The sequence below is a fragment of the Puma concolor genome, chromosome E2 (genome assembly GCF_028749965.1).
Source record: "Puma concolor isolate L17-30 chromosome E2, mPumCon1.1.hap2, whole genome shotgun sequence".
Lineage (NCBI taxonomy): Eukaryota > Metazoa > Chordata > Mammalia > Carnivora > Felidae > Puma > Puma concolor.
The window spans coordinates 56752829-56779372 of record NC_141681.1 but is presented as its reverse complement, the minus strand read 5'-3'; the positions used below and the strand labels follow the sequence as shown (position 1 = coordinate 56779372).

The 26544-nt window shown below is 44.7% G+C and overlaps 1 protein-coding gene across 1 annotated transcript; it reads right to left on the bottom strand.

The window, feature by feature from the left end:
• Positions 1-20942, bottom strand: LOC112851188 (uncharacterized). Its single transcript, XM_086688408.1, has 4 exons — positions 20888-20942; positions 12589-12679; positions 10663-10789; positions 1-6291 (listed from the first exon to the last, which is right to left on the bottom strand). The coding sequence occupies exons 2-4, from the start codon at positions 12601-12603 to the stop codon at positions 4880-4882; spliced, it is 1554 nt and encodes a 517-aa protein (XP_086544534.1). The 5' UTR covers positions 12604-12679; positions 20888-20942; the 3' UTR covers positions 1-4879.
• Between the last annotated feature and the right edge of the window lie 5602 nt (positions 20943-26544).

Here is a 26544-nt window from a genome sequence, read left to right as displayed (position 1 = left end):
AACAATACTAATTAAACTATATTTATTAGTATTAGTACTTATGAATACTAATTACAGTGAGACTATTGATAAGAGATTTTCAAAACCTGTAGGAATTACTGTGAACAACTTTATCTTTACTAATTTGAGAACTGAGAAGAATAGTTTCCATGCAGATAGATCATTAAAATGGAATTAAGAATTAGAAATCAAAAAAGCATCCATAACTTGAAAACTTTGAAATATTCAACAGGACTCTGATCACCTTCCAGGAAACTTTCCCACTTTTTCAAGGTATTTATTCACAGTTCTCCCCACTTACAGACAAAATTTTTTCAGAACAGAAGAAAACATAAAAAAAAAAATGTAGTATTGCTAGTATATCCCTCATCTTAGGATATCAAAGAGAAAGCAGTTTGACTTCTGGAATGCGGTGTAAAATGAATCATTAGAATATGCACTATGACTAAAAAGGTTTTACTCTAGTAATGCCTGAATTTTAATATACTGTGGTACTATACACCCGATGATGTGATTACATCTCCATTATGCTAGTAACTTCAGAAAAGCACTTTAAACATTTAAACACTATTATATTTAAACTATAAATGTGTGTTCAGTACATAACATGAGGAGGAAAGTTAATCTGATCTATAGTATCCATCTACAATGAATACAGAACTTTGACAGCCAAATGTCAGAAGCGTTTCTGTTATGATCAGGAGTAAAGAATTGAGAACTGAACCCTGTATATCACCACTTCTACTCAAGATTATACTGTAATTTTGGGCACCCGGATGGCTCAGTCAGTTGAGTGACTCTTGATCTCAGCTCATGTCTTGATCTCAGGGTCATGAGTTCAAGACCTGCACTGGGCTCACTGTTGGGCATGAAGCCTACTTAAAAAAAAAAAAAAAAGAATATACTGGAATTTGTAGCCATTTATAGCCAGTTGGTCAGAAGTACAAGAGGCCCAGGACTTGTGATTGGCATCTGAAGTGGGGGCAGTGTTGTGAGACTGAGTCGTTAATCTCTGTGGTCTGTGGAAATTCCCAGTTGGCTTCAGAACTGAATTAATTGTAAGACACCCAGTTGGTGTCCAGAGAGCTGGAGAATTGGTTGGTGTAGGGAAAACCTCACACGTTTGGTCTCAGAAGTGCTGTGTGAAACAGCTCACCTTATTGTTGATAATTAAAATGATCTTATGTGTGTTGGTTGCTAAATATACATGAAGAGAGGCACCTGGTTGGCTCAGTGGTAGAGCATGCAACTTGAACTCAGGGTGGTGAGTTCAAGCCCCATGTTGGGCACGGAGATTACTTAAAAAAAATAATGAACAAATGAACAAACATGAAGAGAGGAATAGACAGAAATGGTACCAAGGGATTTTCTGATGGTTTGTTCATTTGTCTTCATGAATTTTAATGTTTTTGTTTATCTACTTATTTATTTGAGAGAAATAGAGACTGTAAGGGGTAGAGAGGCAGAGAGAGAGGGACAGAGAATCCCAAGCAGACTCCGTGCTGCCAGCTGCAGAGCCCAACGTGGGGCTCGAACCCACAAACTGCAAAATCATGACCTGAGCCAAAACCAAGAGTTGGTCGCTTAACCAAGTGAGCCACTCAGGTGCCCCATGAATTTTAATTTTTATGTGGAGCAACCAATGGGCCCTTTAGGAGTGGAAGACTTGGTGCTACAAGGAACTCTTGAAACACAGGCTCCAGCCACAAAAACTCCACAAACCCACTTACCAACCTGTACGTCCTTTGCACCCTTTTATCTGCATCTGTTGCAGGAGGGCCCCCCAATGCCCAAACCCATTCTCCTCATAGCAGTTCTGAGGAAGAACGTGATGAGGCAAAGGGGAGGGGTGAGAGAGCCAAATTCCCTAAGAGGCTGTTTCAGAGGGAAGAAAAATATCTTAATGTATTTACGGTCAACTGATGTGCAAACAAGGATGCCAACAACCCACAATGGGGCAACGAATAGTCTCTTCAACAAACGGTGCCGGGAAAATTGGGTGTCCATCCCTATGCAGAAGTTGAAAGTGGACTTTTATCTCACATCACACTTAAAAATCAACTAAAAAATGTGTCAACAACTTAAGTGTAAAACCTGAAACCTAGAAGAAAACAGGGGAAAGTTTCTTGACATTGGCCTATGGAATGATTTTTTAGTTTGACCCCAACAGCATGGGGAGGCAGGAGGGAACAAAGCTAAAATGGGCAAGCGTGACCACATCAAACTACAAGGGACAAACTTCTTTCTGCACAGCAGAAGAAGCCATCAAGAGTGAAAAGACAATCTATGCAATGGGAGAAAATATTTGCAAACTATGTATCTGAAAGGATGTTAATATTCAAAATATATACAGAACTCAACATACCAAGGGAAACTTCCTCAACTCAATAAAGAACAGCTACAAAATTACCGTACAGCAAACATCAATCTTAAGGGTGAAAGAGTGAATAGTTCTCCCACAGACTGGAGATAAGGGGGTCCTCTGTTCCCACTGCTAGTCAACGTACTGTAAGTTAGAGCCAATGAAATAAGGAAAGAAAAGTGATGTAGACCAGAAAGGAAGGTTTAATAATGTACCCATCAACAGAAGGTATTGCAGTTGCAGTAAGATGAATGCCTCCCCACGCCTCTCCCCCCCACCAAAAGGATAGCCCTCATCCCTATAACCCGTGAGGGTTACATTCTATGTCAAAAGAGAGTTTGCAAAAAGAGTTTGTCCTTGTGCCCTAGTTAAGGATCCTGAGATGCAAGATGATCCTAGATTACCTGGTAGACATGATATAATCAGGAGGGTGTGATAAGAAGGATATAAGTGGAGTTGGAGACAGAGAAGTCATTGCTCTGATAGAAGCAGGATGGGGACAGATGTTAAGATGTTACCTTAGAGGAAGTGGGCTATCAGGCAAGGCAATTAAGCAGTCTCCAGAACTTGGAAAGTGCAAGCAAACAAATTCCTCCCTGGAATATCAAGAAGGCTAACAGTGCTGTGGATCCATTCTAGACACCTTATGTTGAGAAGTAAAAGAGAATAAATTTTATTGTTTTAATTCACTTAGTTTGGGGTAACTTTTTACAGCCACATTAGGAAGCTAGTGAAATGGTGTACACAGAAAAGCCCAAAGAGGGACTCCTGGGTGGCTCAGTCGGTTAGGCGTCTGACTTGGGCTCAGGTCATGATCTGGCGGTTTGTGAGTTCGAGTCCCACATCAGGCTCTGTGCTGACAGCTCAGAGCCTGAAGCCTGCTTCAGATTCTATGTCTCCCTCTCTCTCTGCCCCTCCCCTGGTCATGCTCTGTCTTTGTCTCAAAAATGAACAAACATTTAAAAAAAAAAAAAAGAAAGAAAAAAGCCCAGAGAAGCTACAAATCTCTAAAGTGAGATTAGTAAATTCTTTTTAAGTTCATTTATTTACTTTTTTAGTAATTTCTATACCCAAAGTGGGGCTCAAACTCATGCCCTGGAGATCAAGAGTTGCATGCTCTTTAACTGAGCCAGCCAGGCGCCCTTAAGATTAGTAAATTCTAGATATTCAAGATCGACATTAAAAAAATCTATATTACTTCAATGCAGTAGCAGTTAACACATGGAAACTGAAATTAAAAATACAATTATATGTACAATTGCTCAAAAAGGAAAAAGTACAAACATATGTTAATCTAACAAAAACATTAACAGGATTTTGATGCTAAAATCTATAAAAGTTTACACAAATAGAGACCTACCACAGCCATTTACTGGAAGATACAACATAGAAATGATGTCAAACGATTACAAATTGATAGACAGATTAATGTAATTTCTATCAAGGTATTTTCTACAATACAAACAAGATTATTCTAAAATTTATAAAGAAAGGCAAAGGAACTAGAATAGCTAGAGCATCTGAAAAAGAATAAAGTGGTCAGAATCTTCATGCAAGATTTCTAATATAGTAAAAAGTAATCAAAACTACATTGTATTCGTGGAGTGAGACACAAATAAATCAATGGAAAAGAACAGAGAACCCAGAAATGGCCCCACACAAGTACTTCCAATTGAGCTCGGACAAAGGTAACAAGGAAACTAAGAGAATTTAAAAAAAACAAAAAAACTCCATAAAAACTTCATACCTGTACTAATATTAGCTCAAAAATGATCATAGCTTTAAATGTGAAATGTAAAACAATAATACTTTAAACCAGAAAAGATTCCATAGAACATTATCCTCAGTATCCATATACCTTTGCTCTATCTCTGTGTTATCTATCTTCCCATCTGGAGTTTTAACACATTTTGACTTTATTCTGTGGTATTTTGAAAAAAACCAATTATCCTGTGGTGTGTACTATTCCAGTATCTCACTTTAGAGAACTTGAGATTTCATTATTTTATTCCTCATAGAAACTCTCTGAGGGCGCCTGGGTGGCTCAGTCGGTTGAGTGTCCGACTTCGGCTCAGGTCACGGTCTTGCGGTCCGTGAGTTCGAGCCCCGCGTCGGGCTCTGTGCTGACAGCTCAGTGCCTGGAGCCTGCTTCAGATTCCGTGTCTCCCTTTCGCTCTGCTCCTCCCCCACTCACGCTCTGTCATCAAAGACATCAAAGGCAGGATGTTTGAAAAAAAGCCCTCTCAGATTCATTACATTTGTAAGCCTGCTCTCCGGTGTGGGCCCTGTGATGTTCTGTAGTTTTGATCCATGGGTAGAAGCCTTAGCATGCACATTACATTAATGTGGTTTTATCAGAGATGTAGATCCCGATGTCTAGTGAGTTGCGAAGCCTGTGTAAGTCCTCTGCCGCACACGTTCCATTTATGTGATTTCTCTTTAGTGTGGGCTCTCTGATGCCGATTCGTGCTTGAACTTCAAATCAAATGCGTTGTCACACTCCCTACGTTCGTCAGATTACTCCCCGGTATGAACTCTCTGATGGCTTACAAGGCTTGAATTCTGAGTGAAGACCTTGCCACAATGACTACATTTATAAGGTTTCTCTCCAGTATGGATCATCTGGTGTCTAGTGAGGTTGGAGCGTTGAATGAACGATCTGCCACACTGATCACACTGGTAAGGTTTCTCTCCAGTATGAATTCTCCGATGACTAGGCAGGCTTGAACTCTGACTGAAGACCTTGCCGCATTCATTACATTTGTAAGGTTTCTCTCTAGTATGGATCACCTGATGGTAAGTAAGGCTCGACAGCATAGTAAAGGCTCTGCCACACTCATGGCACTGGTAAGGCTTCTCTCCAGAATGAGTCCTGCGATGACGCGCAAGGTGTGAATCGTAACTGAAGACCTTCCCGCATTCGTCACACTTGTAATGTTTCTCTCCCGTGTGGATTATTTGATGTCTAGTGAGATGTGAGCTCTGATTAAAGGCTTTGCCACACTCGTTACATTTGTAGGGTTTCACACCGGTATGGATTACCTGGTGGTTAGTGAGCTGTGAGCCATAGGTAAAGGCTTTGCCACATTCGTTGCACTTGTAAGGCTTCTCTCCCGTGTGAATTCTTCGGTGACTCACCAGGCCTGAGCTCTGACTGAAGACCTTGCCACACTCATTACACTTGTAAGGCTTCTCTCCCGTATGGATCACCTGATGGCTCGTAAGACCTGAACACTCACTGAAGGCCCTGCCACACTCATTGCAGTGGTAAGGTTTCTCTCCGGTGTGAATTCTGTGATGACGTACGAGGTGCGAGTTGCGACTGAAGACCTTCCCACATAGGTCACATTTATACGGTTTCTCTCCTGTCTGGATTACCTGACGTCTAGTGGGGTGTAGACCGGGATTCACTGCTTTGTCACACTCCTCACGTGTGTAAGGTTCTTCCCTGATGCGCGCTTTCTGGTCCTGTGTGAGTAATGAAGAACGCAAGGGATCATTCCCACGTTCGTTAGAGATGTTGGTCGGGACTCTTGGAAGAATTGTGTGAAGTAGTGAAACTGAGGCACTATCGTTGACAGACCTCGCCACTTGGTGACATTCGTAAATTTTCCCTTCAGTCTGAAGTATCTGCACGCCAGCCAGACGTGACTGAAAGCTTAGTCCAGACCTGTTTTCAATCGGCTCATTTCCTGCGTCTCTTCTACCAGTCAGGTTTTTGTTAAGGGTCACGAGCACACCTTCATAATTTCTTTCACCGTCTCTCCGCTGACACTCAGAGTCATGAAAACTTTTCTGGATTTCTCTGAAGCCACAATCTTCGGCGTCACGGCTTTCATGTCTTTCCAATATAACTGTCTGCAATACTTCCCCTGTATTACTGTTTTCTTTTGGTGGTAGTTCCTTGATCACACATTTGGGAGAGAGAGCTACGAGATATAAAGAACCATAGGTTTCCAATTAATTACAGAAAAACCTCATATTGAAAAACATATTACACCAAAAGTACTACATATATTGATCAGTTATGAAATGTTGCAACCATGACTTTCAATTTTTAGGAACACAAAAGGTACAGGATTCTTTAATATAAAAGGGTAATTACATGTAATTCAAATTGATTTTAAAGCCTACTTTAAATAGTCAATGTTGGGGCACCTGGGTGGCCTAGTCGGTTAAGTGTCCGACTTCAGCTCAGGTCATGATCTTGCAGTCCGTGGGTTTGAGCACCGCATCGGGCTCTGCGATGACAGCTCAGAGCCCGGAGCCTGCTTCGGACTCTGTGTCTCCCTCTCTCTTTGCCCCTCCCCCCACTCATGCTCTGTCTCTCTCCATCTCTCAAAAATGAACAAACATTAAAAAAAAAAATTAAATAATCAATGGCAAAAAAAAAAAAAAAATCACAGTATGCAAACTTACGTTAGCCCTGAAAAGAGGGGGATTTTCTCATCATGTTCGGAAATGGCACACCATTACCTGCCAATTTTTCACAGAAAATATATGGTTGTTTCACGTTTGAAGAGATAAAAGTACTGTCCATATTTACTGCATCTTTATTGGGCACTAATTCTAAAGCACAGCATGATATACTCTAATGGTAAATAATCCAGAACAAACTTATCTAATGAGTAATCTAAATTTTTTTTAACATTTATTTATTTTTGAGAGATGAGAGAGACAGAGCACGAGCGGGGAGGGGCAGAGAGAGAAAGAGACACAGAATCCAAAGCAGGCTCCAGGCTCCGAGCTGTCAGCACAGAGCCTGACATGGGGCTCAAACCCACGAACACTGAGATCATGACCTGAGCCGAAGTCGGATGCTTAACCGACTGAGCCACCGAGGCGCGCTATCTAAATAAATGGCAATTTAGAATTGGAAAACTATAGTAGCACTGGGGAAATGAGGGAGAATTTAATCAATGTTATAAAAATATTTTTCTGAATACCAGTCATGTAACTATATTTCCTCAGAATGGCCATTTTTAACAAGCAGTATAAGTCGGCGATGCTGCACCGTGCATACCAAAAAACCATCATCTGTAAGTCATAACGACAGTTAATAAAACATTCTAGTAACCTAGAGTAAAAGCAGGACTGAAATAATAAGCAACCACAATGATACAAAATTATAGTTTGTGGAATTCTCAACAAATCTCTCTTGAGAGAAAAAAAAAAAAAAGCAAGGGCTTCTATTCCAGAACCAGCATACAATATGAAAACTGGAATTTATGTTAAGACCACTCATTTTTGAAGTATCCAGTCAGGGAAATACTTAACATAATTGGGAAAAGAAGTCAGAAATCACAATTATGATTTTTTTTTTAAGTTATCTCTATGCCCAACAGGGAGTTCAAACTCACAACCTCGAGATCAAGAGTCACATGCTCTACTGACTGCACCAGGCAGGCACCCCATAAATCACAATTATGAGTTTTGGCCTGCACTTATGTAACAGCTAATCAATTCCCTATCTATGTAGTATTCTTTAATTTTTTAGTTCACTGGCCACAAAGTATATGTAATAATGAGTTTGTGCGTGAAAATCTTATTAATGAAGGCCAGATCAAACAATGTTTGGACAGAATTGTAGAATAAAAACATACAAAATATAGTGCAGGCTGCATGGCCTGAATGTTTGTGTCCACCCCAATATGATGGGGTTGGAGGTGGTGTCTTTGGCAGGTAACCAGGTCATGACAGTGCAGGGTCGCGAATGGGATTAGGGCCGTTACAAGAAGAGATATGAGAGCTTGCTGCCTTACTCTTTCCGTCATGCAAGGACACGGCAAGAAGGCAGTGCTCTAAACCAGAAGAAGGCTCATCAGGAACTGAACTGACTAGCACCAAGATCTGGGACTTGCCAGACTCCGAAACTGTGAGAAATAAATTTCTATTAGTTAAGCCATCTGGTTTTGGTACTTGCTATGGCAGGCTGAGCCAAGGCACAGACAAAAGACCATCTGATCAAAATCATGACAGAAGGCTGCCGTATCTTACAAAAGTCAAGGAATTTCTGAGACTTCACTATAAAACACGGAATAGCTTTACAAATCAAAACCACAATGAGATACCACCCTACACCTGTCAGAATGGCTAACATTAACAACTCAGGCAACAACAGATGTTGGCGAGGATGCGGAGAAAGAGGATCTCTTTTGCACTGTTGGTGGCAATGCAAGCTGGTGCAGCCACTCTGGAAAACAGTATGGTGGTCACTCGTAAAATTAAAAATAGAACTACCCTACGACCCAGCAATTGCACTACTAGGCATTTATCCACAGGATACAGATGTGCTGTTTCGAAGGGACACATGCACCCCCATGTTTATAGCAGCACTATCAACAATAGCCAAAGCATGGAAAGAGCCCAAATGTCCATCGATGGATGAATGGATAAAGAAGATGTGGTGTATGTATACACACACACACACACACACAATGGAGTATTACTCAACAATCAAAAAGAATGAAATCTTGCCATTTGCAACTACGTGGATGGAACTGGAGGGTATTATGCTAAGTGAAATTAGTCAGAGAAAGACAAAAATCATATGCCTTCACTCATAGGAAGACTTTAAGAGACAAAACAGATGAACCTAAGGGAAGGGAAACAAAATAATATAAAAACAGGGAGGGGGACAAAACAGAAGAGACTCAGAAATATGGAGAACAAACTGAGGGTTATGGGAGGGGCTGTGGGAGAGGGAATGGGATAAATGGGTAAGGGGCATTAAGGAATGTACTCCTGAAATCATTGTTTCACTATATGCTAACTAATTTGGATATAAATTTTAAAAAATTAAAAATAAAATTAAAAAAAATAAAACACGGAATATGTTAAGCCTTCTAATAGCGCTGACATGGCTAAAAGCCTTGAAGTACATCACCACCACTTTTTAAATAGGGACAGTAGGCACATGGGGTTTGTGTTTCTAACCCTTATTCATAGAGAAAGTAAGTATGAGAAACAGGATTTGACCTGGGCCTGCGGGTTCAGACAAAGTGTGCTCATGCATAAACGCCTGCAAATCACAGTCAAGATCAGGAGCTTCAACATAAACACGTTGAGGGAGACACCAGAGCTGTGTTGTGCTAACAGTGTTACCTAGCCACCCCGAGTACCCTGTCACCCCCGCAATAAGGATTTCTGTAATGTCCTGAAACAGCGATACAGTGGATAAGCAGGGATCTTTCTTAACGTGGTAAGTAGTGTGGCTGGTGAGGGGGGCCTGCGGGAATCAGGGTGTTCAAGTTCTACACAATTCATAAGCTAGTAAGGAACGGTGTGGTCTATCCAGATCGAGGTACCGTGTGAGGGAAGGCCAGAAAGAAGGAAGGTCAGGAGCGGAGGGCAGGAGGTAATGAGCACACGAGAGAAGCGACGGTATTTGCCAATCCACGGAGGGGTAAATGTGCCAGGGCCGTCAGAATTCCAACCTTGGGAAAAAAGAAGGGACTGACGTGGCAAACACCATCATGCTGTCCCACGATGGAATTACAGGAATTAACTGTAGGAATTATAGTGTGGGTGTGTGGCCAAAATGTAAGACGGGTAATAGGGAGGGAGTGTGGAGACCAGGCAAGAAGCCATGCTTAGAAAACAGAGTAGGATGGGTGGCTGCTGAGGGGGGAGGCATAGGGGACATGGGGTAAGGTTGGTAAAAGGGGACAAAATTTCAGCCACGTGGTGAACAAGGTCCGCGGAGCTAACGTACCACATGGTGACTACAGTCGGTAATATCGTATAATTGAAATTTGCTAAGAGAATAGAACTTAAGTGTCCTCACCAAAAAATTTTTTAAAAAGTAAGTATGTGACGTAACGTGTGTTAATTAACTTGATTATGGAAATCCTTTCACAATGTATATGGATGTCAAATCACTACAGGGTACCCTTTCAAAATATTACAATTTTCTTTGCCAGTTACACCTCAGTAGAGCTAAAAAACAAAAAATTCATCCTCTGACTGCCTCCTCTGAATACTTACAGAACAGTTTACACGAGGATCTCAGTCTCTTGTAAGAACCAGTGAATCAACAGCACAGGGGGAGAAAAAAAAGGAATTGGGTATTTTAAGCTTTTCATAAGGTTTTACGCATACTTAAGTTCCGGCAGCATGCCTGATTAAGTGTGCAAATCATCTGACAAAAGCGTAAGTGTGAAGTCCAGATGCCACGTCATGAGGCTTTTCGTATCTGAGGCAACAGGGCTTCAATCTCAGCAAGTAAGACAGGGGCTCCAAGGGGGAGAATGCAGACACACAAGGGCAGATCTCCACTTCTGGAGGGAAATTTTCCTCACCCAAGGAGACCAGGTTCCTGTAGTTCTCCAGCATCACGTCCCTGTACAAGGCCCTCTGAGCGGGGTCCAGGCACTCCCACTCCTCCTGAGAGAACTCTATGGCCACATCCCTGAAGGTCAACCATCCCTGAAATGAGAACACATTTCACCAAGGAGCTACGGGGAGAGTTATCTGCACACAAAACAGGAAGACGAGAAATGTGTAAGGATCAATTCAGATGAAGTAGGTTTTCTTACAGATCTATGTAAGGTATTTCTGAGCAAGTTAAGTGTCTCCAATTTTGGCTTATTACACGTTCCCATAAGAGGTTAGGATGGCCTCTAAACTAATATGGCTTTTTTCATTTTTGTGGACAATATAAGAAATATAAAAACAGGGGCGCCTGGGTGGCGCAGTCGGTTAAGCGTCCGACTTCAGCCAGGTCACGATCTCGCGGTCCGTGAGTTCGAGCCCCGCGTCAGGCTCTGGGCTGATGGCTCAGAGCCTGGAGCCTGTTTCCTATTCTGTGTCTCCCTCTCTCTCTGCCCCCCCCCCCCCCCCCCCCGTTCATGCTCTGTGTCTCTCTGTCCCAAAAAATAAATAAACGTTGGAGAAAAAAAAAAAAAAAAAGAAATATAAAAACAGAAAATCAGGGGTGCCCGTTGGGAGCATGCGACTCTTGATTTTGGGGTTGTGAGTTTGAGCCCCACGTTGGGTGCAGAGATTACTAAAAAAATAATAATAATAATATTATTAATAATAATAAACTTAAAAAAAAAAATAGGGCGCCTGGGTGGCTCAGTTGGTTAAACACCAGGCTTCAGCTCAGGTCATGATCTTGTAGTTCATGAGTTCGAACCCCACGTCGGGCTGTGCTGACAGCTCAGAGCCTGGAGCCTCCTTTGGATTCTGTGTCTCCCTCTCTGTTCCTCCCCCATTTGTGCCCTCCCTCCCTCCCTCTCTCTCTCTCAAAAATAAATAAAGATTAAAAATTTTTTTAAAAAAATAGAAAATCAATACAAGGTTATCTAGAAGTGTTATCCATCATGTTGTGATATCTATCAATGTCACAATGAGTGATATTCAATATCTAGATGAGCAAAGGCATGAGTGTTATCTTCAGAGAAGACAACACCCATGATGGCTTTAGAGGAAGGCCACGGTGAGTAAAGGCTCTTGAAGACTTCCCACGTGCTAGCCATCATGCTAAATGCTTTCCACACACTAACTCCCATTGACATCGACATCACTCATCATAGACAGATCTGTTCCCATCTTACCGAGGAGACAACTGTGTCACACACATTCCCCGAAGCCTGCCCAAGGTCAAATGCTCTAAGAAATGGCAGAAAAAGCTCCAGAACCCAGATATTTAGGCTTTGGAACTGAACCTAAACAACGAAACATATATACCAGATAGCATGAAAAGAATGTTGAGAGGGGGATTCCTGAAACAATTAGAGACAAGTTTAAGGCTAACAGCATGGTCATTGTATCTGTCCATGCACACGCACACGCACATAAATGTCACTCTTGTGCTATTTAACTCATTAATGTGATAGTGTAGAAAACATGTAAAGCCATGCAAATACTTAAGATTTAACTTCAAAAATTCTTAAACAACTTATTTATGAAGTAACGATAATGTCTGTAAATACTACAGGCTTGTGCATCCCGGCACACGCACACGTACACACACACACACGCACACACATTCAAATTTACTGAAGTAAGAGGAGTCGACTCTCCACGACACAGAGGACCCTCCTCATAGGCTCCGGTCCCTGGGTCACGATGAGCTGGAATCTAAGTGCAGAGGAGAGGGACGGTGGGGGGAAGGCCTGGGGGAGTGTGGACAAACACTTCAGACTCAGACAAGGTTAGCAAGTCCAAGAAGGGCCTTGCAGGAATGAGAGACAGGAAATCGACCCAGGATATGACTTCACCTGACAGACGGCCATTCCCGACTCCTTTCCTTTGCTCTTCCTCCCTTTCCAGGATTCTTCCTCAGGCAGGATCAGGCTTGGGAATTCAATCCTAAGTGTCAAGAAAATGCAGCTTAATGCTTTGAGTCAGTCTGGGTCCTTCCCGTCCTGCAGCCTCACACGGGAAGGCCTCTCCGTGTGAAAACACGGGGGGTGCCCCGGGACAGTGGACTCCTCCAGAGGCCAGCAAGTGACCTTCCCACCCTTCTTCTTCAGAACCGGCTCCCGCCCTGGTGAAGCCCCCCCCCTCCCCCGCACACGGCATCAGTGGGGACCTGAGCGGGACCTGACCCTCCCTGCAGATCACAGGCCCGCCCCGATCACACCCCACGCAGAGCGGGGGCCCCCTCACCTCTCCCTGGGTCAGGAGCTGATGTCAGCCTCAGACATGCAGCACCACAGCCTTGGTGCTCAGCGCTGGAGACACATCAGAAACCCCCCAGGCACTTTAACTAGGACTGAGATCAGGCCCTGTCTCCCCTTGGCCATTTGAAGGGACTCTCCGGGAGGGTGTCCAAGGGGCTCCTCTGAGAAAGTGGCATCAGAACGAGGACCCAGGGGAGGGAGCGTGTTTGCCACCCGCCTCTGAGGGGCCACACAGTTCCAGGCAGAGGGACAGGCCCTGGGAGGCCCTCAGGCAGGAGCAAGCCTGGCCCCAGGAGAGGGGAAGAGGCCTACGTGGCAGCAGTGGGGTGAGGAGACCAGCAGGGGAGGAGGACAGACAGGGGCCTGGGGAGGCAGATCCGGAAGGGCGTGTCTTCTAACATTTGCACCCTACCTTTTTTTTTTTTTTTAGTTTTTTTAATGTTGATTTATTTTTTTGGAGAGAGGGAGAGAGCACCCACCAGTGGGGGGAGGAGCAGAGAGAGAGAGAGAGGGAGAGAGAGAGACACCCAAGCAGGCTCTGCACTGTCAGCACAAAGGCCAATGCAGGGCGCGAATCCATGAACCCACGAACCGCGAGATCATGACCTGAGCCAAAATCAAGAGTCAGACACTTAACCAACTGCGTGTCTTCCAACATTTGCCCCCCGTGTCTTGAAAGAAATGATATGTTCCTCCTCTCATTTGAAGCAAACATCAGATTTTTTTCATCGTACACAAATATTTACAAATAATGTAGTATCTCATATTTAGAATTATGCCAAGCTGTTCACTAAGCCCCAGGAAGCAGAGGGTTGCCCTTAACCAAAATGTGTAGGGTGCAGGGGGAGGGTGACTGGGGGAGGTCAAGTCAGTTCTGGACAAGTTAAGATGGATGTGCCCCAGATGTCCTAGCAGAGATGTGGAGGCGGCTGGACACGGGATGGAGTCCAGGGCAGAAGTCTGGTGGAAGTGGAAACCAGGAGACATGCAGGTGGTGCTGAGAACCAGGAGATGAAGTGATAAGGAAAGGCAGGGGTGTAGCCAGAGAGAAGAGGTTCAAGGACTCAGCTGCGGGGTGCCCCACACTCGGAGACCAGGGAGTTCAGCAGACACCAGCAGGGAAGCTAAGAGGTGACCAGTGATCGGGGAAACCAACAGGTAAATAGGGCAGTAAAGCTTAGCGAGATGTCCTCAAACTAAGAAAAAAAGTGTGTCGAGGAAGAGGGAGTGGTCACATGTGCCACCTGCCCCTGACAGGAAAAGCAAAATAAAGACAGGACATTCAATCCTGGACTGAGAAATGGGGTCGCTGTGGCTCTGAAAGACAAAGTCTCAGGGGCACGGTAGCTGTTGAAAGCTTGACCAGATGGGGTTCACGAGACGAGTGGAGACCAGATTTGAAGACAGTGAAGACAGTGGAAGCAGGCTTTTAAGGGTCTTGTGTCCTGAAAGGGAGCACGGGGTGGGATGTGCATTAAGGAGGCCACTTGTTGTGCTGAGCACTGGGTGTCGTATGTAGGTGATGAATCACTGCATTCTGCTCCTGAAACTAATATTACGCTGTATGTTAACAAACTAGAATTTAAATAAAAACTTGAAACATGAAAAAAAAAATGAAAGGGAGTAAGAAAGAGAAGGGCTTACCAGAGGGGAAATTAGTTAACAGAGAATGTTTTGTTATTTAAAACAATTTTTTTAAGTTTATTTGAAGGGAGGGAGGGAGGGAGAACGAGCTAGAGAGAGCACATGAGCAGGGAGGGGCTGGGAGAGAGGGAGAGAAAGAGAAGCCCAAGAAGGTTCTGTACGGTCAGCGCAGACCCCAACGTGGGGTTCGAGATCACGACCTAAGCCGAAGTTGGACGCTTAACCGACTGAGCCACCCAGACGCCCTGAGAATGTTTGGGTTTAAAGATTCAACGAGACAGTGAATAAAAGGCTTTGGGGGGAGGCGTGCACGTGCGTGTGGAAGACGGGCGAAACCACCATCTGCGTGTGCTGACTGAAATTATTTCCTGACACGTACAAACTCGAGATGGAGTGGAGGAAGGATCCCATCCGGTCCTGAGGCAGTGGGTGGGGCTGGCGACCGGGGAACAGTCTGGCTCAGCAACACACAAGACGACGGTGGTGCAACCTCTCGCATGGCCTTCATTTGGGGGCACTGAAATGCGCAGGGGTATTGTTTGCCCTTGGAACAGTCTTCATCGTGAGGGACAGAGCAGCTGACCAGGTGCAGGGGAGGCACAGAAAGCCAAATCCAGCGCGCCTGGCTGGCTCAGTCAGTAGAACATGCGAGTCTTGATCTTGGTTGGGGTCGTGAGTTCGAGCCTCACATTGGGTGTCGAGATTAAAGAAAAAAAAGAGTCAAGAGTCCTTCACTCAGACCACTCTCCTACCTGTCAACAGATGTCTACAAGGATGCATGAGCCCCCATGAGACCCCAATATCTTCTTAAACATTCAAAATTCTCACTTAGATCTTCCAAAATGCATCTGAATCCTTCTTGACTTGCCACACAGAATAATCCAGAAGGTTCTCTGAGACCTTCCCTCCAAGTCCTGTGTCAGACGATGATTCTTGCACAGACTCCACACAGGTTACTGTGTGGAACAGATGCTGGGGGGCACCTCCCAGATTCCCCCCAACCCCTAGGACCGAGGCACCATGAGCTGCGGCCAGAGCTCCCTGTGGCTCGAACATCACAGGGGAACATGCCTCTGCCTAATCCCTCTCCTTTCATGTCTCCTCAAGTGTCATCAAGTTTCCCAATTAAACCCCAGCTGGCAAATCTCAGCCTCAGCATCTGGGTCCGGGGGAACCTGGGCCACGACAACGGCTCCCCAAACGGACCCATGCAGCCCCACAACCACCCACAAACCACTTCCAGGCGCTCCCGCGGGAACCGAGACACCCCTTCCCAATAGGTCCACACACCCCTCACCCCACAGCCATGCCCGGGACACGCGCACACACGTTCACTGGGCCATCTGGGGGCCCACACTTGCTTCTGCTTCCCTCCCGCACACCCCTCTCGCCTCACTTCCATTTTCCCCATCTTCCCACCTCTCCTCCACATGCGCCTGAGCAAACTGGGCCAAGAGGCACGGGCACCACACCAGTAACGGACACGAGTGCAGAGTGAAGGACACCGGGTCTTCAGTATGGACACCAACAAGGTGGCCCCGCCAGGGAACACTTGTGAGCAAGTGAGGACAACAGGGAGTCCAGTTGAAAAACAGTCAAAGGTTGGCCGGATCCAGTGCGGTGGGACGCAAAGGACAGAGAGGCCCCAGATCTCTTCCCAGAGGCCACCAGGTCTCCCGTCCCCATTCACAGCAAGTTGCAAGAACCTCTAGTTCTTCGTGGTGCCTATTTTATGTCCCCTGAGGCTCCTGACCTCGTCCTCACCCTTCCCGAAGGGAAACTGAGACTCTTGACTCTGAGCAGATAACTGCTGGAAGCCAAGCCCCCGCCCAGGATGCAGCCGGTCCCTGGTGACGTGCACAGCCCGGGCCACCTGGGAGCTGGTGAAGGGCAGTGACGCAGCAGGTGAACACGTGGGGACCCCTGGTCTGTAGGGCCTTCCAGGCCCCGGTTCGTCCTTCTGCTCTTGAGTAAATAAGCAGCCACAGGAGATTTCGATCCATTAACTGAAATTCCCAGAACAAATACTGGCATGAGCATCACCACCTGCCCGGCCTCCTTGGTCTTCCCCGAGGACTACTCAGCTCTACCACGGGCCCGGCAGCTCAACCCAAGCCCAAAGTGAGGTGCAGCCGCCAGCCTGGGAAGGAGGGACTTCGTGCTCCCTCCAGCTGAGACAAAACAGGAAAGACTCAATGGAGACGATTCAACCTGCATAACACGACAGATGGCTGGGGAAGGGCACTTGAAGTGTCGGGCTGGAGAGCCTGGAGAGCCATCTCTGAGCCTAAACCTGAAGGAGAAAGGGCCAGAGCTGACATGGTTTAGGGACATCAGGTCAGAGCAGGGACGAGGACCTGTGACAGAAAAGGCTGGTGTTTGGGAACAGAGGAAAGGTGATCGTGACTGGGGCACAGCGAGCTGTGAGGAGAGGGTAAGGTCCCAGGACGAGGCTGGAGACACTGGCAGGGCCTGACGATTCGGGCTGTGCAGCCACAGTGAGTCTGTATTCTGTCCTGGTGATGATGGAGCCAGCAGAGGGTTCGATGCCAGGGAGGGACATACTCTGCCGAGAGAGTCACCCCTGTTGCAGAGAGATGGTCTGTGACTCAGAGTCTGTGTCTCTGCCTCCATCCTAGTGTTCTGTGTTTCATTTTTGGAGGACTGGGACCCATTTACAATTCTACTGACATCTGGGCACTCTGTCCAAGAACTGCCACATGAGATATGCATTGTATTCTGCCAATGAATTCAGGGCTCAGCGTTGCTCAAATTCAGTGTCTGTCTAGTCCGTCATCTCCATGTTGAGCTGGGCTCACTGAGGCCCACAAGGGAGTCATTCCACCAAGTTATCCTGAGAAGGTCTGCGCTGAGTAAGCAAAACTGGGTACAACTGAATTCTGATAGGGTGGCCTGAATGGCCCAGTGGGCAGAGTTTGCCCACATCACTCTTCTCTCTTAAAAATTCCAGGACCATCTTTCACATGTCTGGGCTAAGGAAACTTCCATTTCTTTTCTTTTCCTTTATTTGTTTCTTTTTAAATAATCTCTAAGCCCAGTGTTAGGCTTGAACTCATGACCCTGAGATCAAGAGTCGCACGCTAGGAGCACTTAGGTGGTTCAGTTGGTTAAGTGACTCAGGTCATGATCTCAACGTTCTAAGTTCGAGCCCTGTGTCTGGGCTCTGTGCTGACAGCTCAGAGCCTGGAGCCTGCTTCTGTGTCTCCCTCTCTCTCTGCCCCTCACCTGCTCGTGCTGTCTCTTTTGGTCTCTCAAAAATGAATAAAAACATTAAAAAAAAATTAAAAAGAATCACACGCTCTACCAAATGAGCCAGCCTGGAGCCCTTAGGAAACTTTTATCTCAAGGTATAATCGCTGTGTGCTCAGGCACTAAACTCCCCTTATCCAGAACATCACACTAAAACATTTACAAAATTCAGAACTTTGAACACATAATGAATTGCTGCTGTAAACACTGCAAGGCAGCCACCTATAGAAACAAGACACGAATTTCCTCACCAGGAACAGATGGGCTCTGTTAGGTGACCTTTCCAAGTAAATCAGCCCATTCTTCAATATTTGCAAAAAGCAGGCAAGAGGAACTTGAGGGGAATATCTATTCGGTAGCTCATGGCCCACTGTTTCAAAAGATCACATAAAAGGTAAGAAAACTGAATATTAAAGTGACAGCTTAAACCAGGTTTCGACTTACATAAGAGATTACTGACATGTTTACGAAGTACACACTGGAACAGTCTAAAATTATACTAGATACTAAAGAAAGTTCTCAATATACATGACAAAGAGAGAGCTTACAGACCTGTCTGAACCACACAATGTACTTAAAAAAGTTAAAAAAAAAATTTTTTTTTAAACAATGAAGTATGAGACCAAAATTTTTAAAAATGGCAAGGTCATGCTTAGAAAAGAATGCCAGAAACTGTTTATAGGATGCCTTCAAAGCTCACTTCAGAAGTTAATTATTTATAGGAAAGTATAAAGATGTATTTCAAGCTTCAAAAAGGAAAATGATGTAAATATAAGCAAATCAGGAAGAAAAAAGTAAAATCCATTACAAAGAAGCAACAGTTTTCAGTTTTCATGTTCCATAAAAAGGCAGCGTGTGATGATGGCCATTTCTTGCCCCACTTCTATCCTCGGAGCCCAGGCAAAGGGAAGAGGGTGACCCATGACTGAATGAAGTCTCTGCCTTCCTGGCTGAACAGGGATTGCAAATAGAAGGTATATTCTGAAGCAAATAATTATAAGATGCACAGGCTTTTTAGAAAGGAGTTTTGCAATCCTCACCCTTATCTGCATAATTTATTCTAATTTTAAGTGTATTGTATTATAAAGCCATACGTAACGTAACATACTTCATCATCCATATCCAACCAATTCACCATTCATCTGGATTACTTTGCTCACTACTGTCTTTCCTTCTCTCAATATTTATCTCTCCCCCAGCCCCTTTTCTTTTTTTTTGGTTTGCTTTTCCATTTTCCCCTTGGGTTTCTGCTCATTCTGTTCCCCTCTCCTGTCCCGCCGTTTCTCTCCTCTGGGTTTCTTCTTGCACACTTGTTCTGACCCATTATGTAACCTGTTCCCCTTCTTGTTGCTTTCTCCCCAATCTTTCTGATTATCCCCAATCTTCATGCATTTCTCTTTCCTCCCCAGCTCGCATCTGCTCTCCCAGTTAAGTGTGCTCTTTCCCTGCTACTCTCCCTCTGTCCCCACTCTCTGGCACCCCCAGCTTGCTGGGCTCCCTCCCGGCTGTTTCTCCCAAGTCTGTTTCTCCCTCCGTTCCTCTGGTCTCCTCCCATTGGCCCCTTCTTTCCTCTCAGCACCACATCGCGCAGGCTGCCAGGACTCCAACTCTTTCAACCTCTCCCTTGGCTCCAAGTGAAGTGCCTTCCCCTTTGTTACCCACGCTCCTGTGGCCCCTCTCTACATTTTGCTCCCCATCATCCCTCTGGAGATTTCCTTTTTACTCTAAATTTCTCAACCTTCTTTTCTCCCACTGCTGCTACTTTGCCATCTGCTTCTGGTTCTCCCTCATTCATTTTTCGGTAATTCTCTCGGTAGGTCTTGTGAAAATAAATAAGGAAACCTCATTTAAAGTGGAGTAGGGAAACCCTGAAGTGGGAGCTCTCTGGCAAGTACCACTCCCGGTAGCCTGCTTAACCAGCAGGAAGAACGAACAGAAGAATTACTTTAACAAGGGAGGTCCTTTTTCACACGGGAATTTCATCTCCCGCTTGTAAGAAAATAAAGGAAGATCCCTTCCTGCCCCACCAACAGACGCACTGACCACCACTTGCAGCCACTGAAAAACCGCCACAACCTTCAACTCTTGTTCTTCTCCAATGAACTTCCGTTTAAAACTCCCCCCGGGGGCGCCTGGGCGGCTCAGTCAATTAAGCCTCCGACTCCTTGATTTCAGCTCAGGTCATGATCTCGCAGTTCCTAAGTGTGAGCCCTTCATCAGGTTCTGTGCTGACAACACGGAGCCCGCTTGGGATTCTCGGTCTCCCTCTCTGCTCGTCCCCCGCTCGTGCTCTCGCGCACGTGCTCTCTCTTTAAAAAAAATAAATAAAAAACAAAAAACCCTCCCCAATTTCCTCCTAAAAATAAGAGCTGACCTTCCCTTTCTCTCCCAACTTGCCAATAATTCACCACTCCATGCATGTCCCGAACTGCAATTCCTCTGCTTCTTCCAGAATAAAATCATTTTGCTGGTAAAATAACTGACTTTTGTTTTTAAGATGGGCAGTCCCCCTCCTCCGGATTCCTCTCACCCAGAAGTGGGGTGTAACAGGATGCCCACCTCCCACAAAAACACATTATCCAGCGCCGGGTGCACGGTCTGTCTCAAGACAGGCCCTTTCTAGTCCTCCCCAGCACAAGGTGAGGCCTGGGGAACTAAGAGTAGCCGGCTGAGAAAGACGCGAGGTGAGAGGAAGTGAGCGTGCCTCTGGAGAGGGCTGAGCTCTCCAGAATCTCAGGACGCAGGTAAGGACCAGCCTCTACGGAGGGGGCGGCCCGGCGCTGCCCTCTAGGGGCAGAGAGCAGCGAACATCCACCTCGCGAATTCCAAACAAAAAGGGAAGCCCCCGGCCTCCCACGGAGACGTCTGAATTTACTCGGACTGGAGGAGGTGGTGCGGAGATTTTAGCGGCCCCCAGACCCCGGGGACAGAGGAGGGGAGACTGCGAGGCGCAGGTTTAAACAAGAAAGACGAAACTCACACTCCACAGACTGGCCACCGCTCCACGAAACCCGCTTCCGGGTCTGCAGGCAACCGCGCGCGCGCAAAGGGAAGAGGCGGGGCCTGTGCGGGGCGCAGAGCGAAGCCCGGCTGGCGTAAGGTCGGAGGGAGAGGGAGGCGGGGTCTCAGGGACTGGCGGTAACCATAGATACGAGGCGCGCGGAGAGGACAGGCGTGGGCGGGGCCGACTCCAGCGCGGGATCTGGGATTCCCTCCTGGGTTTTCGGGGCTTGGGAGTGCTAGAGTCAGCCTGGCCTTTATCCTGGGAAGCGGCACTTTCTATTTCAAGTTAACGTTTCAAACAATTTTAAGGTAAAAGCTTAGAGTTTTGTGGGCGCCACTTATGTTGGAAAGTCAGATGTTTTCCTCTTCACAGCTGAAAACGATTCAAGTCAAAAGCCACGAGTCCCGCCAGAGAGGATGAAGCAACTCAGTGATCTTGGGAGCTGGGACCTTGGTGCGGGGTGGATGTGGCGGTGGCTGGAGCCTGGAACACTGTTGCAATTAAAGTTAAGTTAAACAACTTAACTGCAAATGGATGCAAACTGGAATGTGAAATGCAGATTCTGCCTGGGCGGAATGTGCAATTTCACAAGTGCACCCAGGCCATCATTTCCGTTTATACTCCCCATTCACCTCGGAGTCAGACTCAACCCTGTGCTGTGTTCCAGAGAGTTACCCAGGGACAAGACCTGAGGTGTAGGGCTTGGAGGGCTAAGGCATGTGATAATTTATTACTTTAAAAAAAACAATAACTTTAAAACAAAGATTAAATTACATCGCTCTTTTTATACTTACTATATTGTTCCACACTTGAGATAATTATACTCAAATGCATTCGAGATAAACGTTGTTGACATCACAATATGGTTAAGTCAATAATTTCTAAATATAACGTAATTTCAAATTCACTTTACTATCACTCTGAAGGTGGTTAAAAAGCATGTTTGCTTTTTTTTTTTTTTTAATCTAAACGTGGTAGTGGGTCACCTGGTTGGTTCAGCTGGTAGGGCATGCAACTCTTGATTTTGTGGTGGTGAGTTTTAGCCCCGTGTTGGGTGGAGGGTTACTTTTAAAAAATTGTAGTATATTTCAGTTGTTTTCTTTGTTTTCTATTTCTCAATGTTCTGGCAGATGTGGATAACAAAGCCTGTACACTATATAGTCCTTAAAAGACATTTCAATTTACTTTCACCTAAAAAATAATTAATTTTGCAATATATCTAAGGGTATTTTTAGGGTTTTATTTAAACCCTACAAAAAGCAAAACTGGATTTTCAAATTTTCAATAGCCTTGTTTTTGCCCTCAATAATTTTTATGGCAATATCTGTGAATTAACATCTATCATGAAATAAGTGATTCTCTTACATCCCCAGATATGGAAGATTTCACCACAGAAATGGTAATCAATTGAAATATGATAATGTTTGGATAGGAAATTAGCATATTTAAAATATTTTCAGGTAAAATGAAAATATCCTGGCATGACCCCAACGTGGATACATGATGATATGATGATATATTAGTACATTAAAAAATATATGGTATCTGGGAGGGATTTTTTTTAAGATTTAATTTCTTTAAGTTTATTTATTTATTTTGAGAGAGAGAGCACAAGTGGGAGAGGAAGGGGCAGAGAGAGAGGGAGAAAGAATCCCAAGCAGTCCCTGGACCATCAGTGCAGAGCCTGATGTGGGACTCCATCTCACGAACCACGAAATCATGACCTGAGCCGAAACCAAGAGTTGGATGCTTAACGGACTAAGCCACCCAGGCATCCCAAGATTTGAGTTTTTTAAAGTAATATTTACACCCAGCGTGGGGCTTGAATTCACAAACCAGAGACCAAGAGTCATACAGCTCCATCGACTGAGCCCCTGGGAGAGATTTTGAGATCTTTAAAAGGTGGATTATTCTGTGATGTGATATGGCTAACTAGTCATTGAAGGGCATTAGAATATGCCATCCCCAAATACACCCTTTTGCTGTAAGGTTTATGTTGAGCTGCTTATTTTGAGAAACAGGAGACACAGGAGAAGCTCAGAACAGAGTGGAAGTTACCCTTTCATAAGGGGAATTACTTTTAAAGGAAATCTCTACTTGTAAAGGGTGTCTCCTCTATAGAGGAAGAGAAGGATGGCCCTACACAAAAATGTGATCAGAAGCATAACAAACTTAATCCTTGTTTACCCAGCTTTCTTGGATAAACTCTTCATAGCTGGCGTTGCCCCATATTTCTTTTGTCTTTAGCTGAAGGTCGTATTTAAGCAGGTGGCTGAGGCTACTTGGGGAGTTACTCATTGTTCCCTGTGTCTCTCCCATGTATAGAGGAAGTATACGTGTTACTGAACATCTTTTTTCCCCTGTTAATCTATCTTTTATTACAGGGGTCTCTGCCAAGAGCTCAGAAGAGTAGATGGAAATTATTTTTCCTTGCTTATACTGTGTTGACAAGAAAGAAGTTTCAGTATGGACTTCCATAATCCCAAGCAAATAAATGAGTTTACAGTGGAACATTTCATTAAACCCATAATAGAGAAGTTAATAATAGGTGAGAGTCATGAATCTATTTGTTTATGAGGAGTTTTATTGCTTGTAAAATTGTCAAGAGAGCAAAATAATTATATTTGCAAGAAGTTACAAAGGATATTTCCTCATCCACAGGAAGGTTTTGACATGTCTCCCTGTGATATCACTTAAAAACAGATACCACTTGGGGTACCTGGGTGGCTCAGTCAGTTAAGCATCCAGCTCTTGATTTCTGCTCAGGTCATGGTCTCACAGTCAGAGATCAAGCCCTGAGTCAGGACTCTGTGCTGAGCATCAAGTCTGCTTAAGATTCTCTCTCTTTCTCTTTTCCTCTGCCCCTCCCCCACTTGCACATGCACACGCGCACGCTCTCTGTCTCTCTCTCTGTCTCTCAAAAAATAAATAAATAAAACCAGATGCCAATTATTAAAGATTCAAAAATGTGAAAAACACAGGAACTAATTTGACCTGATGAACATATATTAAACCTGGTAACACAAAAATAGAGAATAAATATTTCTTGACATAGATGAATCAACTAAGGGGCGCCTGGGTGGCTCAGTCAGTTGAGCGTCTAACTTCGGGTCAAGTCATGATCTTGCAGTTTGTGGGTTCAAGCCCCGTGTCGGGCTCTGTGCTGACAGCTCAAAGCCTGGAGCCTGCTTCAGATTCTGTGTCTCCCTCTCTCTGTCCCCCTCTTCACACTCTGTTTCTCTCTCCTTCAAAAATAAATAAACATTAGGGGCGCCTGGGTGGCGCAGTCGGTTAAGCGTCTGACTTCAGCCAGGTCACGATCTCGCGGTCCGTGAGTTCGAGCCCCGCGTCGGGCTCTGGGCTGATGGCTCAGAGCCTGGACCCTGTTTCTGATTCTGTGTCTCCCTCTCTCTCTGCCCCTCCCCCGTTCATGCTCTGTCTCTCTCTGTCCCAAAAAAAATAAATAAACGTTAAAAAAAAATTAAAAAATAAATAAACATTAAAAACATTTTTTAAAAAAATATGAATCAACTGAAATATTTACCACTGCCAAATTTTAAAAAAATCAAACTTAGGTAAGGACAGGTTTTACTTGAGACAATTATTATATTAGAATGTTCCAACCACATGATCTGTGAATGTCTCCAAAGCCAGACAGAGAAGAGATTTTATTTCAAGGTGGAAACAGGTCTAGGAAACACACACACACACACACACACACACACACACACACACACACACACACAAACAGGTATAGGAGAATGGATGAGCATGTGGCAAGACCTATAAATGATCAGAGAATGTTTTACCTTGAAGTTGCTTACTCTTAGGAGGGTCTGTTATAATGGTGGGGTTATTATGAATTATAATGCTCAAGAGAGGTCTAAATTCTGAGTTTTGGGGAAGGAGAGAAGCTTTTCTTAAAGTTTTATTTTTTAATTTTTAAAAAAAAAATATTTTTGAGAGACAGAGAGAGACAGAGTATGAGCAGGGGAGGGGCAGAGAGAGAGGGAGACACAGAATCCGAAGCAGGCTACAGGCTCTGAGCTGTCAGCACAGAGCCCGACGCTGGGCCCAAACTCACAAACCATGAGATCATGACCTGAGCCGAAACTGGATGCTCAACCAACTGAGCCACCCAGGCACCCCTCTTAAAGTTTTATTTATTTAAGTAATCTCTACACTCCATATGGGGCTCAAACTTATGACCCCAAGATCAAGAGTCACATCTCTTCTGACTGAGCCAGCCAGGCACCTCAAGGGAAGGAGAGATGCTTAAGTAAAGTTTGGTTAGGTCATATTAACAAGCATTGTTCTGTAGGAGGGGAAAATTCTCTTTCCTCTTGGGTTTCTGGCTTGGCTTAAGAATTAAACTGACCTAAGACAGATTCACAGGAGAAAAGCATACACATTTTGTTGAATTTATACATGTACCCTGGAGCCTGCACAAGAGAATGAAGACCCAAAGAAGTAGAGTGGGAAGATTTTATACCTTTTAGACAAAATTCAGTAAATGTGTAAAGAATTGGCAAGACACAGAGATTTGGGCTAGTTGGTAAAGAAGTAACTAGGAAGATAAGGATCAGTTTAACAAGATTTGTCCGTATAGATATCTTGGACCCCAATTCTCTATCTCTGGTAATAGGAATGTCTTCCTCCTGGTACAGGGAGGGTGACGTTCACATGGGAAGGTGATCTACTTTCAGGAAAACAATGAAAGGTCAGAGTGTTTCTTATATTAGCTGTTCAAGTGTTCTTAATTCAAAATAATCAGTATGCCAAAGTGGCATATTTTGGACTGACAGATGCTGGTTTCCTTCAGTTCCTATTGATAAGTGGGTACAAACAATTCAGTAATCATTGATGGGAGAAAGGATGGGGATTTGGAGGGTCTGTGTCTGCCTTGCTTCTAGATAAATGGGGCACAGGGGTGCAAGAGCACCTGGCTCAGGGGTCCCCAAACACACCAGGTTTGGCCACTTTCCACTGACAAAATCCAAAGGCAGAGACACAAGCGGTGATGGAACAAGAAAGGAATCTATTTCAGGGAGGTCAACACCCGGAAGACCAGGGACTAACGGCTGAAAGCCTGTCTCCAAAGTGCTGAAAATACTTCTAGGTTTATATAAGGAAACGTGGGACAAAGATCTGTGGGGACGTGCAGCTGGGCAGCAAAGGTCGGGTTGACCATTGTCCTGGGGTCAATTACATGGGGTCTTGCTGGCTCAGGACAGTCGTTATTGCTTGAGGGTAATTTTGGATCCAGCAGGGTCTTTTTTTGCCTGAGTTAAGGTAAACTGGAAAGAAGAAAAAGTACAGACTGAGGTCCAAATGGAGGTGGCGGAAGTCCTGTTTCGTCTCACTGAGGTCATGTGTGGAAAGGTGGTTCTTTGCAGTGAGCAGTGCTATTTTTCCAGACTTACAGGGTCAGAGTAAAGCCCAACACGGTCACCAGATATTATGACACCAAGCAAAATTTAAAAAAATAAATACATGTTATATTTGAACAGTGGAACATTATAAACTTTAATGCTAATAATAACAAATTTGCCCAAGAACTTTGGCATATGTGCCCTTTGAATGGCCCTGGAAAACTCCGTATCTTCATTATGCTCTGTTGTGTCCCTGAGTTG